The sequence below is a fragment of the Bremia lactucae genome, linkage group LG10, assembly GCF_004359215.1.
Source record: "Bremia lactucae strain SF5 linkage group LG10, whole genome shotgun sequence".
NCBI classification, from domain to species: Eukaryota; Oomycota; class Peronosporomycetes; order Peronosporales; family Peronosporaceae; genus Bremia; species Bremia lactucae.
Window position 1 is genome coordinate 6,141,311 of NC_090619.1, and position 16,346 is coordinate 6,157,656.

The 16,346-nt window shown below is 46.3% G+C and overlaps 5 protein-coding genes across 5 annotated transcripts; 3 read left to right on the forward strand and 2 right to left on the reverse strand.

The window, feature by feature from the left end:
* The first annotated feature begins 3,721 nt into the window (after window positions 1–3,721).
* Window positions 3,722–6,145, forward strand: CCR75_002573 (uncharacterized protein). Its single transcript, XM_067960670.1, has 6 exons — window positions 3,722–3,879; window positions 3,942–4,191; window positions 4,255–4,346; window positions 4,413–4,624; window positions 4,687–4,783; window positions 4,860–6,145. Exons 1-6 carry the CDS (start codon window positions 3,743–3,745, stop codon window positions 5,116–5,118), a joined length of 1,047 nt encoding a protein of 348 aa, XP_067819100.1. The 5' UTR covers window positions 3,722–3,742; the 3' UTR covers window positions 5,119–6,145.
* Window positions 5,194–6,321, reverse strand: CCR75_002572 (uncharacterized protein; the record flags this gene model as incomplete). Its single annotated transcript, XM_067960669.1, has 1 exon — window positions 5,194–6,321. The coding sequence occupies one exon, from the start codon at window positions 6,319–6,321 to the stop codon at window positions 5,194–5,196; it is 1,128 nt and encodes a 375-aa protein (XP_067819101.1).
* A 754-nt stretch (window positions 6,322–7,075) lies between these two features.
* Window positions 7,076–8,029, reverse strand: CCR75_002571 (uncharacterized protein; the record flags this gene model as incomplete). Its single annotated transcript, XM_067960668.1, has 1 exon — window positions 7,076–8,029. One exon carries the CDS (start codon window positions 8,027–8,029, stop codon window positions 7,076–7,078), a length of 954 nt encoding a protein of 317 aa, XP_067819098.1.
* A 268-nt stretch (window positions 8,030–8,297) lies between these two features.
* On the forward strand, window positions 8,298–9,707 carry CCR75_002570 (uncharacterized protein; the record flags this gene model as incomplete). The annotated part of the gene is made up of 1 exon (XM_067960667.1): window positions 8,298–9,707. One exon carries the CDS (start codon window positions 8,298–8,300, stop codon window positions 9,705–9,707), a length of 1,410 nt encoding a protein of 469 aa, XP_067819099.1.
* Window positions 9,708–10,691: 984 nt separating this feature from the next.
* CCR75_002569 (uncharacterized protein) lies at window positions 10,692–12,434 on the forward strand (the record flags this gene model as incomplete). Its single annotated transcript, XM_067960666.1, has 2 exons — window positions 10,692–11,484; window positions 12,319–12,434. The coding sequence occupies 2 exons, from the start codon at window positions 10,692–10,694 to the stop codon at window positions 12,432–12,434; spliced, it is 909 nt and encodes a 302-aa protein (XP_067818825.1).
* Between the last annotated feature and the right edge of the window lie 3,912 nt (window positions 12,435–16,346).

The following is a 16,346-nucleotide window of genomic DNA, read 5'->3' on the forward strand; positions in this document are numbered from 1 at the left end:
AGCACCCCAAGAAGGAAATTTCTTCGACGCCAAAAATGCATTTAGATGCATTGACATACAATTTATTTGTGCGCATACACTTGAGCACTGCTCGCAAATGGTCTGAATGGTTTTACATATCTGACTGACCCTGCTCCGCTCGACAATGGACAAAAATATCATCAAAATATGTATGTGCATAACCTCGATGAGGGCGGAACAGTTGCGTAACCAGACGGTTAAATGTTGCCGGGGCGTTTGGGAGCCCATGTGGCATAATCAACCACTCCCATAGCATACCACTTGGGGTGTTAACCGCTGTAAGCGGGATATCGCTAGCTCGCAGGAGCAGTTAATAGTAACCATCGACCTAGTCAAGTGCACTGTACATTGTGTATCCCACCATATTGTTCTAAAGAACATCCTTTCTAGCAATGTGCGTTCGTGCTGGTATAGTGGCAGCATCAAGTTTATTATAAGCATGTACAATGCGCCATTTACCATTTGGCTTTTTGACACAAAATGTCGGTGTTGAATGGGGAGATTTGCTCTCTCGTACCATTCCCACATCGTGCTTAGCGCAGAAAAATCGTCAATGACGTCACACTGTTCCCTTGGTAAAGGCCACTGTCGTGTGACACAGTGTTTGATTCCCGGAACCAAGTCAATTCCATGACGGAAACCTCTATCTGGAGGTAAAACAGTTGGTGGATTGGTACATACCACATCTTGGAATTCTTTAATCAAGGAATAAAATGGATCCGCAGGATTTTTGAGGATCGATGACCCAGTCCGCGCACTTAGTGCAGCTTTTGTGTCATCCAGGACAGCTTCGTCCAGAAGTGACGATGAGTTTAACTCAATTATAGGTCGAATAACCACCATCTCAGATACGTCGCCAGCTTTTAAGGCTCGGCTGCATTCATCGATAGACATTTCTTCTAGCTTTACAAGAGCATGTAACAAATAAATTGCCGCAAGGCTAACTTCTCCCTAGATGCTACCGGTTACACCATTTACAAGCGTATAAAATTGCTCGCTCGTATCGCTTTGTGAGGGTATAAACGCTTCGCGTTCCCCCTGTCTTGGAGTAGAGACAATACGCCTTTTAAAGGCCGGAACATTCTCGCCCCCAATTTTTTCAACCTGTATTGGTTCTATACCAGAAATGGTGTCTAATTCGACATCCAACGCGGAGTTAGGAACTCAATATCATTGTCCAGCGACCGTTTGCGTGTCGCTTCAAGTGCATTAGAAGGGCTTGACTCGAAATGCCCTGGCAAACCGCCAATAGTGTCACTATTGACACTCAGTATGGTGTCACCTCGGCCGACCACACTCGGTGGTCTTAGACGGGCCACTCCACGTATTCAGGGACATTGGAACCTTGATGACTCGCCTTAGGCCAACAATGCTTTAAGCATACAGTAAATCGTTATTACGACGAGTGTCACTCGACGGAGGACGTGCCGTTCCACTTCCCCTTTCTAAGTCGGGCTCAAAAATAAATATTTTCAACATTGGAGTTTTTTAACTCAGACATTCCAATGTCTAAAATACTGACAGACTCAGTCAATGATCCGCGCCAATAGCGCTTGTGTCGCCTAGCAAAGGTTGGTACATGATTCTCCAAAACTTCGCTGCTAAGAACATTGTGCGTGGCGCCTAAGGTCTTAGACTTCCAATCGATCCATGACTCGTGGCGTTCAAGCCAGGCCATGCCAAGGATGAGTACATAACTCGAATCCAAATCAAGGACGAGACAGCGTTCCATACTGTCAAAGCACAGAAACTTCATACCTAAGTTCAATGCAACTTTAGGAACAGTGACACGAGTCCTAGTCGCTAAGCGAACAGTGATTGTATCACTTTTATGCTCTTTAAGTGCCTCAACGTATTGTTGGCTTCCTTTAAAGCAGAGGCGTCGAGCATAATTGCAAGACGCTTCTGAGTCAATTAAAATGACCACGGCTAATCAAAGACCTTCACAGTCGCTTGAGCGACTAGCAAGCCAGGTTTGTACTCTCGCCCCATGCCATCACGCACCGAGCGAATTGAGCCTAGCTTCTGTTTACGCTCACCTCCTAGAGGTTCAACAGAGCCTAGATCTTTCCCGGGAGGGCGCAACGCACCTACTGGGTATTGACGTTTTACCGCACCGTATCAGATTTCTGGTATAGGTCGGAGTTGGTGCTATTTCGAGGTTTACGCGAACTTCGCAGGGGGCAGGCCGGACGTAAATGCTTCGTGCTTCCGCACATATACCATCTACGGATGTTCTTATGCTGTTCCACAGCTTGAAAGCCTCTTTTTCTTCCTTAGCGAGGCTTAGATCCATGAATTCCTGTCTATTAGACGGAACCCATGTGCTCGAAGTGATTGTTCGGTGAACAGGCGTGCTAACGCGAGCAGACTTAAAGTCGAACTCAGCGCGTAGCAGCGCTATGGAAACTCCCTCGTCGATGGTAGCTGGATGGGTTTGGAATAATTCCGTCCGGGCAATGCCCTCATTAAGCCCCCCATAAAAATTGTTACAACGATTGCTTCTTGCACCGGGTCTTGATGCATAGATGCAACGAGAGTTCGCAACTCCTGGACATAGTTCCCTATGGTTTGTTAACCCTGTCGAGTCGCTATAAGCCGTGATCGCATGCGAAAAGTCTGATCGAGCGGTGCAAACATACGGGTCATTTGCTGTTTCAGCGAATCCCATGAGAGAAAAGCGTCGTTGATGGACGTGCTGCACGCTAGTGCCCAATCTATGGCTATCTCCGAGTTTGGAAACGGCCATAGCCACATTTTGGCGTTCTGCTAAGAACAAGGCGGAGTCAATGGCCATCTCCATCTGCTTATTCCAGACAGGGAGATTTTCTCCCTCTTTTTCCTCAAATATCTTTACATTGAGACTTGAGGGCGAGCCTTCGGCTCTGAATCAGGTACGGAGATGTACCGAGTTGGCATAGATGCCGCAAGGTGATCTTGTACCTGGCCGATCAGGGAGGATTCACATCGCATGAAGGCTATACCTTGCATGCAGGACCTCTCGTCCCTAGGATATAATGAACTCTACATGTTCAAGCCCAAACAAAGATTTGAGCTTGTCATACGCTGCGCGTTGTGCTTATGACAGTTCTGGAATCTCTTTCATAATCGTGAGCGTTAAGTCTTGTAAAGAATCAGGCGTAGATTGACTACGAGTACTATCAGGTTTAGCGGAGCTACCTCGCTCCTTAAGTCAGAGGAAGACTTTTTAGACTCAGATAGTCTCTTAGTTCTATAGAACTAATGGGCTTAAGAACTCGGGGAGTCGTATAAGCTACAAAAACTTAATGAATTCTTGTTCAAGGGATTCAGGGATTCGTAGAACCAAGTGGCAACTAGTGCCCAAGAGGATATACAATAGAAAGGCTTCTATCTCTTACAGATCAATGCGCAAACCTTAGGAAGGCACTTAACGCATTTAGAATAAAAGGGAAGAAAGTGCACTGTTTTTAATATTCTAATCTAATCACGTTACCCTAGCTGATTTAAAATAGGTTTCGGCCGCCAGATCTGGCGGCGACCACAATTGTTACCTATAATAAATGGGATTTAAGTAACTATTTTAGAAACAGGATAAAGGGTATTTGACCCATAAAGTAAATGTACCACAACAACAACGGTTCTGCAACCAATGTGTACCCCATTACACAAGGGGTTGCGCGATCTCAGAACTTAATGAGAAAAAGTAGTCCATGCGCCAATATTTTTTTCGAAAATTGCGATGTTAAGCCGGCACCTCGGGCGGAGCATTTTAAAGCGCAATACTCATGCACATTTCAGCACTTTTCGTGACTTCAGCCCCAGCTCGTCAGCTCCTTCATTTGGAATTGCATTTGACATCGATGGCGTCTTGATTCGGTAGCACTGCTAAACAAAACATTTTAGCGACTCTATCTCATGTTTGATGCTGAAATTACCAGTGGCGGCCATGAACTGCCTGGCGCAAAGCGTGTATTGCAAAGTCTGCGTGCCAATAAAGTGCCGCATATCTTCCTCACCAACGGAGGAGGATGCATGGAATCGCTGAAAGCCGAGAAGCTTAGCAGCATCCTGAATTTGCCTATCAACCCGCAACACATGATCCTCTCACATACGCCCATGCGTGAGCTTGCCATAGCCTATGAATACAAACGAGTGCTTATCCTGGGCTCACACGATGTCTGGCATGTGGTACAATGCAATCTGTCGATTTAAAGTGTTTGCGTTTTATCAATTGTTTCTTGCCGCTGGCAGGCCAAGTGCTATGGCTTCAAAAAAGTTGTGAGTGTGAAGGACCTCCTGCACCACTTTCCTACCCAGTATCCGTTCAACCACTACGAGCAAAAGTAATGTATAAATTTTTCGTTGTATGCAATTATTGGTGGTGCTAAGGCGCGTGTTGAATTGGTTAGACCCGCACCACATTACGAGGAACCGATCGATGCAATCATTGTGATGCACGACCCAATTGATTGGGCACCGGATATCCAAGTGGCTGTGGATGTACTAATTGGAGGTGATCCTCCTGGAAGTGGGCACCCTTTGGGCAAGCAAACACCTTTGTTCGTCAGCAACGACGACTTCACCTTTAGTGGTGCATATCCATTTCCTCGATTTGCACAAGGTGCAGATTACAATTCTTTTTACTGCAGCTCCTAAAGAGATACTTAAAATTCCATGCTGCAGGAGCATTTACGCAATGCTTAAAGACAATGTATGAAAACCTTACTGGCCTCCAATTAGAGGTGACAAAGTATGGCAAGCCCCACTCTGTCACATACAAGTCCGTACCACAAATGCAATTGAATGTATCCATGCACTCTCTGTCTTGACGTTTGGTACTGTATAATATGTTCCAGCTATGCAAAACGCCTTTTACACACGACCTCGGGACAGTCGAAGCCACTAAAGCGTATATACGGAATTGGTGACAATCCATCGTCCGATATACAAGGAGCCAATAATGCAGGTGACGAATGGACGTCCGTGTTGGTTCGCACGGGCATTTACGATGGCTGTAAGCCTCCTGAACATGAACCTGATGTGATTGTTGACGATGTATGGGACGCTATCGAGTACATTTACAAGCGTGAAGGCATCAAAGAAATTGCGCTGTAAAATTTTGAACAAGCCGATTCGTCTATTGAGGCATTCACGGCCTTAAAAACTTGTAGTTATATTTGTAAGGATTGGTCAGTGTGAAGGCTCATTTGCCACTAGATCTCGAAGCCACACACTAAACTCTTGAAGCACGGCGCGCTCTTGCATGGCACTAAGACTGACCTGGCTTCGACTATCTCGATTCAAGCGGTTGCTTTTAGAATTAGCCGTTGAAGCGCGAGGCTCATCGTCATACGGTGTCAACGCGGCGTGCCCGTCATCAGTGGTATTAGCCTCGCTGTACTCTTCTTCGCAGAACAAGCCTGCAGCAGTCGGAGACAGTGTTTCACGGCTATCACTAGGATTAGGAGCACCTTGGAATTTGAGTGCATGTGATAGCTGGTCGACGTGTGAATAGCTTTTCGAAGAAACAGCATCAGTTTTTCTGTCCTCTTCTGCAATTTCTACAGCCTTTGCAGTATAAAGCAATGATCGACAAAGGACTGTTAATTCCGGGTCACCGCATCCTTCCGTGTTTCGTGCGTCATACGCGCTGGTGACAGTATCGTCGACATTCGGTAGATACTTTCCAGGATCATTAGCCTCTACAGTTTGCTCCGTATTCGTTATCTTACTTATATTTTGTCTAGCATACTTCCTTGTTGCAATCTTCGGCGTGGTTACAACTTCGTCCGACGAGTAAAGTTGGTCTACACGGTCAATTGATCGTAGCAAAGGCATTTGATCAAGCATACCACTGATGGCTAAATTCTTCTGATCCATTCTGGACGATGCCAACGGTGCACTTCTCGAAAGCATTTCTAATGCTGAGGGTTTACGTGATTCGTCTCGTAATGGCTGTTTGACACGCGTGCGTTGTGAAGGTCGTTCAGGATGATCGCGTCGATTGCTTTTATCTGTTTGAACTCCTGCAAAATCAAGCATCTTTTTGGCAGACACAAATGTCTCGGTGTTGCGGCACTGATGGCACGTACAACGTGACGTGCACGCCACACCCGCTTGATGGCACTCACAGTAATTCTTCATACAGCCACTCTTTCGGCAATTGCATCCTCGAAGGTGCTGACTGGATCCACTTGCAATCTTAGGCTGAAAAGCCAACGGATTCCGTTCTAAAATTAAAGCCACGGCTCGCTCTCGTTCAATAGACGTCTCAAATTGGTTCTTACACCGTTCGCAAGTACATCGATGGTCACACATTCGTTGCGCTGCGAAGCACTCACAATATAATTTTAAGCAGTTGGATTTCTTGCAACTGCATCCCTTCATCCTCTCTGCCTGAATCGAAACTTGACATCCTTTGCACTGGCAATGAAGTGTACACGATCCGGCAAGCGTCAAGCACGGACACTCGTCCTTGCAGTTGCCATCTTCACAAGCACAAATTGGGCGAGGTGACCTCTGAGCTATTCCTTCGGCACCTTCCGCTTCCAAAAAAATAAATGAGGATTTTCTTTTATTGAAGCTGCGAGGAAGCTGGATAGCTAGTTTTGTCAGAGACTCACGTTCGAAAAATTTTGCGGGTGGCTGGAAGCTTTTTTGCGGACAATTCTCAATGTTTTCAATAGCTTGAGCAACATTTCTCTTACTGTGCTCTCGGTTCTTGCAGCTATCGCACTGGCAACGCTCGTGGCAGCGACCACCCCCTTCAAAGCACTCCCGAACATTAAGAGCTGCGTATTCTGTCTAAATAGTTTGAAGAAAAGGTTAGAGAACTTTACTCGAGTGGAGAGTACAATCGTACATCCATTCGGGGAATTTGCGGAACAATAATATTCTATTTGAATTTAAATTTATCAGCTTTAAATTGCGCGACAAAGTGACTTTAGTTTTGCGAGAGAACATAATTAGTCATACAGATGGGTTTGAAGAGAACAAAAAGACTCAATCGGGTTTTATTAGTTGCACACCATAAGTACACAACGTATATGTGTGCCGAACTTATCAACACGACTTAGTAATCCTCGTCGCCACCGAACATGTCCATGCCGCCGCCCATATCAATCTCTTCTTCCTCCACCGGTACCTCATCCTTCTTCACCTCAGGAGCAGCAGCGCCACCCGCTGGGACAGGAGCAGCAAACGCAGAAGGATCGGCCAAATACGCTTTGAAAGGCTCTGCCTTTTCGAACGAAAAGTGCTCGCTCTCCACAGCAATCGCCACAAGATCCTTAAAGGCGTTTGCGATTGAGTGGGGGATAGAGGCAAGAGTAGGGATACCCAACTCAAGCGACATGGCAGCTACGTTGCGCAAACCAGCCGCAAACTTGGCGCATAGGTCGGCCTCCGTCAGGTCCAACACGGCAGGGTCGAAGATGGATCCATTGTCATACACCTGCTCGATCACTAGCCCGTACGAGAACGGCTTAATGTCAAGCTTCTGCAGCAAAGCAGCTTCGGAGTTGCCAACTTTCTCGCCCTTGCGGGTAAGCAGCACTTCGGACACGATCTCAATCTGTCCTTTTTGAATCTTCGTGGCAATTTGCAATGCCTGGAAAAATGACGTCTGGCCTGGGTCTGCCCCCGTCGGTCCGGGGGGCACGACCACATCAATTGGAGAAATTGAACCCACACGTGCGGGGGCTGGCACGCGGTTTGATTCAAGTACCTTACGAATCTCAGATAAATCGTCATTTGTGAATACAAAGCCGACATTGCCCTTAAGTAGTGGGATGAATAGCTCGAGTGGGTGGCCTGGGTTTTTCTTAACAAAATTGTTAAAAACTTTACGCATCAGCGTGTTTTTGCCCATAAGGACCTCGCCTCGACCACGGAGCACCATACGGATCTGCTGCATCTGGGCTGATCCCACATTGTCGACACCAACGAGAAAGATCTTGGTGTAGTTCTCTAGCAGCTTTTCAAGCTTATCGAAGTACTCGAGCTTACGTTCCTGAGAAAGACCCATGTTGATAAAATGAAAACGCAGTCGCTTTAACCACTTCAGGAGACGTGCGCTTGAATTTAGAAATAAACAAAAATTTTGAGGCGGCAAAGGCTCCTCCCCCTTCCACTAATCCTCACCAACCATTTGAACAAAGAATCACAATAGCATCATTCGACGCCCGCGGATTGGTCGATAATTGTGATTTTGCCGGTCACTTTGACGTGTGCCACATTACAAAGGTCATGCCTTTTATTAAGTGGCGTTATCACGTCATTGCCTGCTGGAAGCAATGTCACAAGCACTTGTGAGTCGCGCCGTGCGGTATGTGCACGAGCTCCTCCACTCGCCAGCAGCCAATGATATAATGGTGCATGTGCATCAAGCATTAGCGCGCATAGGTTTCCCAGAGCCGTATCCGGACGCTGAGCGCCTCGCCATCGCGCTGCTCACGGGCATCTTTACGTTGCTAGCTTACTTTGTGCTTTTTGGAAAGCGCCACCGCAGACGGCGAAAGGTTCTACAAAATGAGCTGGATAAGGCGTATCGTAAGGTGCAAGAGTTACAGGATAACATGGCCTTAATGGAGGTTGAGGAGCGTGAAGCACCCCCAAAGGAACAGATTCGCATCTGGATGGACGGTGCCTTTGACATGATGCACTACGGACACATGAATGCTTTTCGGCAAGCAAGATCACTGGGTACGTACCTCGTGGTTGGTGTTAATGATGACGAATCAATTACGGCTTGTAAAGGCGCTCCCCCCGTGCTGAACAACGAGGAGCGTATTGCATCTGTCAAAGGCTGCAAGTTTGTGGATGAAGTCGAGCCTCATTGCCCTTACATTATGAACGAAGAGTATCTCCAGCGTATGATCAAGAAACATCGCATTGACTACGTTGTTCATGGCGACGACCCGTGTATCGTCGATGGCAAGGACGTGTACGAGTCGGCGCAAAAGCTTGGCAAATACCGCACAATCCCGCGAACGGAGGGTGTATCGACCAGTGATATTCTAGGACGGATGCTTGTCATGCACAAGACGCATCACAAACACGATCATTTTGCTGCAAACGGACAATTGTCGTCGCGTATGCTCCAGGACAAGAAGGCCAAGGACCGACCATCCAAGTTTTTGACGACAAACCGCATGCTTCGCTTGTTCTCAGTGGGCAATCACGAGCCACAAAAGACGGACAAGATTGTGTACATTGATGGCGCGTTTGACATGTTTCATGCTGGCCACGTTGATATCTTGCGTCTAGCGAAGCAGCAGGGCTCGTACCTAATTGTGGGTGTGCATAACGACAGTGTCGTGAATGCTCGTCGTGGTCTCAATTACCCGATCATGAACCTCCACGAGCGTGTACTCAGTGTTCTTGGCTGTAAGTATGTTGATGACGTTTTGATTGACGCACCGTGGCAAGTGACGCCAGAGATGATTGCTTCACTCAATCTCTCCGTTGTTGTGCATGGTACGCATCGCGATCAGCACCACTTGCCCGAGTTTACGCTCGAGGAACACTATGAGCACGCGCGCAAAGCTGGTATCTTGCAATTGATTCAAAGTCCGAATACGTTGGATGTCAACGACATTGTCGCGCGGATAAATGACAACCGCGAGCGCTTTGAACATAAGTTTGCAAGCAAGATGAAATCCGAGGAAGAGTATTACGCAGACCGCTACAGCAAGAGTAAGTAGAAAGGGAACCGTATGAGTGATCACCATTTGTCGCTGCTTTGGCGACGTCTTCTGAGGCAAAATTTGTGCATTGTACAAAGTGTTAGTATCGTACAAGGCGTTGGGCTTTGAAAAAGAGCAACAAGCTGTTTATCGACATTTCTTCCCACTCTATAACATCGTCCTGCTAGAGGGTGTCTTGGACATTAATCATAGAACCACCGGTTCCTTCTTCAAAACCATATGAATTCGGTCGTTGTAGTTGGCACATACAGCAGGTGACTTTTCATTACCCACTCGATCTTAACCAAATCTAAACCACTTGTTTCACTAGTGTCGTAATGTGCGCACGTTGCGCCAACCATCTTGCAGTTGTCTTCTTTCTTTAGCCTTCTTCACGCTAAAGTCTTTGTCTTTGACGAGATGAGCTGTACAGCAATCTTGTCTAACTTGACTTAGCTATCAACAACAAGGACTCTATTTGGTGAATATTCGCACGAAATAACTTTAAAGATGAGATCCAATCTTCGCAAAAGAGCATTTTGTTGCTGTCTCGCATCAAAATCGCTATACCAGCCCTTTCGATGACTGCTGAATTTTCATATCTGGAGGCCGTACTTTATGAGATATGAAAATTCTTAGAAGAGAGCTGACGAGTTACCTAGATGTGGCGATCTGGGGGAATAAGGTCCATGGAAGGTTTCAATTAATTTTTAATCGTCACATGAAAGTAAGTACGATAAACGCTGCTCGAAAGGCAAATACTCACCGACTTCTATCATGACTAAGATTAAGCAGACTTTGCGTGTCTGTACGGCTCGTTGTTGTGCCAGCGTGATGCTATAGCTTCCACGATCGATTTGTTTCTTATTATGTCAAACGTCCACCGAGATTCCTTTTAAGATGGGAATTTGGTGCGTTCCATCTGTCTTCCAATCGCTAATATTTCTCAAATTCCGGTCAGCACTGTAGAACGATCACTCGACTTTCACCGACTTAAGACAAATGTCGCTCAGGCGATGTTTATATACATCGGCACTAATGCTGGTGATGCCCTCGCTCGCCAGAAGTTTAGCCACAGAGGAAATTTATTCCGTGAGCCACTGCGCCGGCACGCCCAACATTATTAAAATGGTCGAAACCGATAATTGTGTCCCACAAGCCTGCACGCAGAACGATCTCGGCGGCTACAATCTCTTCGTGGCGGCAACGTGTAATGTCAAGGATCGATTCCAATACTCAAACGAGCGACTGCATGGATTCGACTATGTCATGATGGAAGAGTACAAGGGTGACGGGTGCGATCGCTTGGTCCAGACAACCATCTTTCCAGCGTGGGGAACATGCGAGCGATCCTCGACACAGGCCAACACGTCCAATATTGTCAGTCTCTACCCGAATGGGACCGTAGTGATCTTGGAGTTTACAAATGAAAATTGTCGTGGCTCGCCCTCTCTGACGTTCACACGAGACAAAGAGAGTCTCACGAGCAGTAAATGTTATCAAAACCAGTACAAATTCTTTGCAGGCACCGGGTCGGGGAGAGCAGCCTCAAGCAGCTCAAAGTACTCCTACGCCAACCAGCTCCAAGGTGGCACGGATGGTTCAGAGTGGATAATCATCACCGCCATTGTGATTGGATCGGTCGTGATCGTAGCGCTCCTTGCTTTCGCCGCTTTTAAGTTCGGGAGACGACGCTATGATGATAATTTTAATAAGGACAAAGGTCTTGCAGCTTTGGCGACAAGTTATGCCGGTTTTCCGACGCCAGAGAGTGCTTTGAAAGCCATCACGTTAGGTTCAGATGGCACGTACTCGCAAAGAGGCTCAGAAAAAGTATGGAGTCATCGCAAATTAAGCGGCGCAAGTGGCCTTTGGGACGACGCAGTCATTATAACAGCGCGAGTCCCACGTGAAAAGGTCATTGTGCAAGATTTGATCAGTCGAGGAGGCTACGGTGAAGTCTATTCTGCTATGTTTAATGACGAGAAAGTCGCCGTGAAGATGCTATTGCCCGAAATGCGCAAGAGCATCAGTCACTTAAACGCTTTCTTAGCAGAGGTTAAGCTCATGGCGACTCTAAATCACGAACGGATTGTTCATTTCGTGGGCGTGGCGTGGGACTCCTTACATGACCTTTGTGTACTATCGGAATTTATGGAAGGTGGGGATCTTCGAACACTACTTGAAAACTGCGAGAGACACGAGACTCCAGTAGGTTTTGATCGAAGTAAAGCCACGATCGCACTGCACGTGGCGCACGCACTCACGTACCTCCACTCGTTGTCCCCGCCGGTGCTTCACCGCGATCTCAAGTCCAAAAACATTTTATTGACGTCGCAATTGCATGCGAAACTTACCGACTTTGGGGTGTCTCGTGAGCGGTCGGACCACACCATGACAGGTGGCGTCGGGTCTTCGCGGTGGATGGCGCCTGAAGTCATGATGGGAGAACGGTACGACCATAAAGCGGACATGTTCTCATTTGGGGTCGTGCTGGCGGAATTAGACCAGCACTTGATTCCGTACGCGAATGTCAAGGAAAACAGCGATTCGGGTCGAGTGATGCCCGACTTAGCAATCCTCCAAATGGTTGCGTCGGGTAAACTTCGTATTGAGTTTTCCTCGGCAGCTCCCGAGGCTATTAAGGAACTCGGGATGGTCTGCGTGTCTATTAACCCGAAAGAGCGACCTTGCGCTTCTGAAGCGCTGTATAAACTTCACACCATCATAGCTCAAGGACTTTAAACTTACAGGCGTCTCATCCGTAAACACAATTTACATCGCGCGGTCGACTTAACTTATCTCGTTAAGTACTCAATTTGTTCAATTTTTCGCGCACTATCCCTAAAGCTATTCGACAGGACGAAGCATGTCACATGCCCGTGAAAATGATAGTGAAACTTTAATGGGGTGTCCGTAACATAAATATTATATGAAGGGGCATCCCGTTACATATATATATTTCCTATAAGAGAAATAATAAATATTTTTTTCTATGAGAAAAATTAAACAAAGAAATACAAAATTAGTTTTTATTTATTTTGACTTAAAAGTTCCGATATTACCAAATTTGGTAATATTGACGCAATAAGACATTAGTTCTATTAATTGGTTGATTTAATTTCAACCTCGCCAATCGTTATAAGACTGCGGTTCGCAAGTAGGCGCCATGCATAGTTTGCTTTTGATATAATGTAGTCAATAGTCGATTGAAGATCGTTACGTAGGAACTCAAACCAAAGTTAGCTCTAAGGCTTTAGAATAGGAAAAAGTAAAACTGTATTAATATGAATTTTGAATACGTAGCTACCTGTAATCTTCATCTGCACGTCGTGTACGTGAATTAACCAAGCCACCCCACATTTACTGTAATTAGTGTAGGTGGTACCCACTGAAGCAGGGGTACCACAAAAACGTTTTTACGATGGCTTACGCCATCGTCATCACCACGCACAGTTATATGTGAGGGAGACGGCACGGGAGACGGTGCTGGCGATGAGGAATTATCCTCATCGTCGAAACCGAACATGCTATAGCGAATGCTATAAGCACGTCACCCCGATTGATCCACCTCATTCGAAGGCTCATAGTCAGCTCCTGACGACGTTCAGGCAACTGTTCCGCTCTTCCCGAGTCGGCCATCTCGTCCGACTCACATTCATAGTCGACCGCTAAGGAGGGGTCACACTCACGTGGTGACTGACCACGTGCACTTGCAACAGTTGGTGTTGCGGGAGGATATGGTACTACAGCAGACGCCCTGTCTGCCGCAAGAGACAATATTGCGTCGCCCGCGGCTGCATGTACTGCAGCCGAAGGCGCCGCACTATTCGCACACCGCACTGGACTCGTTAACCATGCGATAGAACTAAAAATGATGGTTATAACCAATCAACATCGTTTCAAGTAAGCTGTCTTATAGTGAACAGTCAGAGTGATTGTCGTTTAAGGGAGAAGTGACGTAGTGGGGTGTATCGCTTCATAAAAATTAACACTTAATGGCTGTTAATTAATATATTATCTATAAGGTAAATAACATTTGGAGAATATCAATTTACATAGTAAAATTTGGAAAGCTTATTCATTGGTAGATATAAGCCGTTACATCTACTTGCTCCGCGGTCCAGTCTACACTGGACGCACGCAAAAGAGAGACAGATAATACTTTATTACATGTTTTGTAGTAAAGTCTTATCTGTCTCTCTTTTAGTATATACTTAAGTTGGTAGTGAATAGATAGAAACAGAATAACTTTATTATATTAAATACAGTTTAGTTCTAACCAAGTGTTTCAAAGAGAGCTGTCCTCTGCACGTACTAGTGTACGTGAAGTGACGTGAGGCACCACTCGCACTGAAGCAGTGCAAAGTGGACTTGTACTGAAGCGGTACTAGTCGGCGGTGCCCCGTTCCATGGTCAGTTGAATCGTGATTCATCCGATTGATGAACAAACATAGGTAACTGTGTTTATTAAAGGTCTTGTAGACGGTCCTGTCAAGACCCACCTGTTCCGACTTGAATTAAACGCTCGACCAAGCGATTTCTAAATCGGAACAGTTGGAATTCAGTCTTAAACAGGCTTACGTCCACTTTGGAGCTTATCGTCCTGCGAGACGACAAGAAGACGGGGGTCCTGAACCCATGGACCTCTCGTATGTAGAGAGCGAGAAACCTCGCTTATCAAATCACTAACTCTTACAAGAATGTGATTCTTTTTTAAAAACGGACCTTAATGAAGTTTCCCACGGCCAGTGCCTAAAAACACTGAGCGAAAATATCGACTTCCCGCTGGGAACAGCGAAGGACACGGATCCGACGCTGTTGCAAAATCGCAACGGCGAGGCGGATCCTTAAAAAACGGTTGGGGTGAGTTGGTGCGGAGCGTCCTCCAACACAAACACTGCAACTGCTCCAGGTCATATGGTTAACCTCATCACCTTTATAGATAAATGTGTAATGAATTGCCACCAAGTCCCTAGTCGATTGTGGGGCGTCGAATAATTTTATTCGTCGCCACTCGCTAGAAGATCGCAGGCTCAAGCTCGTTATCTATTTTTGAATTAGCTAGGGTAAGGTTATAGATTAATTAATTAATCAAACAATAAGCAGTTCAGCCTTGGGTCGTAGCAGAAACCGTAGCGAATGGACTGTCCGGGGTGAGCGAGATATCCCTTTAACGAGGATGACAGTCGCCTAGCAACAGGCGCATCTGTAACAGTAAAGAGACGTGTAGTTGGTATCCAATACACGTTGAAGGGTCAACAGCATGATGATGATTTTATTGAACTTAATTTGGTAGACAAATTTGATTTCATTCTTGGATCACCATGGCTCAGGAAGTACGAGCTAGGTATAAATTGGCAGCAACAAGCCGTGACGATGCCTATCTCTATCTCTCGTTCAACAGAGGTCATCTGATGAGCGTCTTGGAGCGTCTACAAGCGTGTAGATGTCCTACGAGTGAGCTCGATGGCCTCACTTATGGTTTGGTCGTTTGCACGATGCACAGGACCTCAGTGTAAATCCATCACATTGTGGAGTTAGATACCGACGGCCACAGGCAGCGTCGAAGTTCGATCACTCGAATAAGTGAAGTGGTACGAAATAAGGATGCTTGCTTGAAAGCAATATCCAAGAAAATTTGAAACACCTGATAGAACAGTAAACCATTGCCTGTTTGTGTATCGATCTGTTGAGGATCGATACAAATAACGACAACCCTTTAAAGGATTGTTGAAATTGATTTCTAAGGTAATCCATCAACCCTTTAAAAGTCTTATCTTCTTTTTAAGCTCTTTAATGTCGGCGAGTAATGTTAACGACGCAACACATATTGTTGCAATAGTGGCCTTATGCTCACTGTTGATTTGCGCCACCAGCTGAAAATCAGGCCGGCGCAAAAGGGCATTAGCGACGACGTTAAGTCGACAGATGGCCGGAGAGCTTCATGGGGAGGTTGCTCCCTCACATGGTCCGCTGCTAAGCAGTCGGCAGAGAATTTGTCGATCGCTATTACTTGTTCAGGAGCAATGGCAATTCTTCATGACATACTATTTCGAATCTTGAATCAAATCGATTTCGTGTCAAGTGCCTTTATACTTAAGGAACTCGCACGGTACGGACTAAGGGAATACATCCTTGAATTCGATCAAATCTTTATATGAAGGATTTGTCGTCAAAAAAACCAAGATTAGGACGTAAAACGATCAATCCGAGTCTTCTCATCGAGTACACTTTCATCGATGAGCTGCTGGGAGCCCGTTTGTTCTCAGTAAACACTATGATACCGACCTCAGTTGCCGAGTGGTTTAGCACTGGAACTGGGACCGGGAGGTACGTGGATCGATACCCGCGGAGGGCGGTACGATGACACATCGCCGGAGATAGGCTAAAAAGCAGACGAGCAACCATCCAATGGATGGCCGCCCTGCCAACCCGCACCGAAGGTGTGTGATAGTTGGGTGGGAGGAGGCCCTGTAGCCGAAATTCCCCATAGTGTAATGAGGGGTGCGGGGTTTCAATAAGAGAACTTCGTCAAAATTGAATCTCTCAGTAAACACTATTGCCGACCTAATATCGGCCATGGAGTTGTAACCTGTGACAAGTACGAAGATCTGCTTGGCTTTGCCACTACGCAGATCACGCAAAAACCGTTTC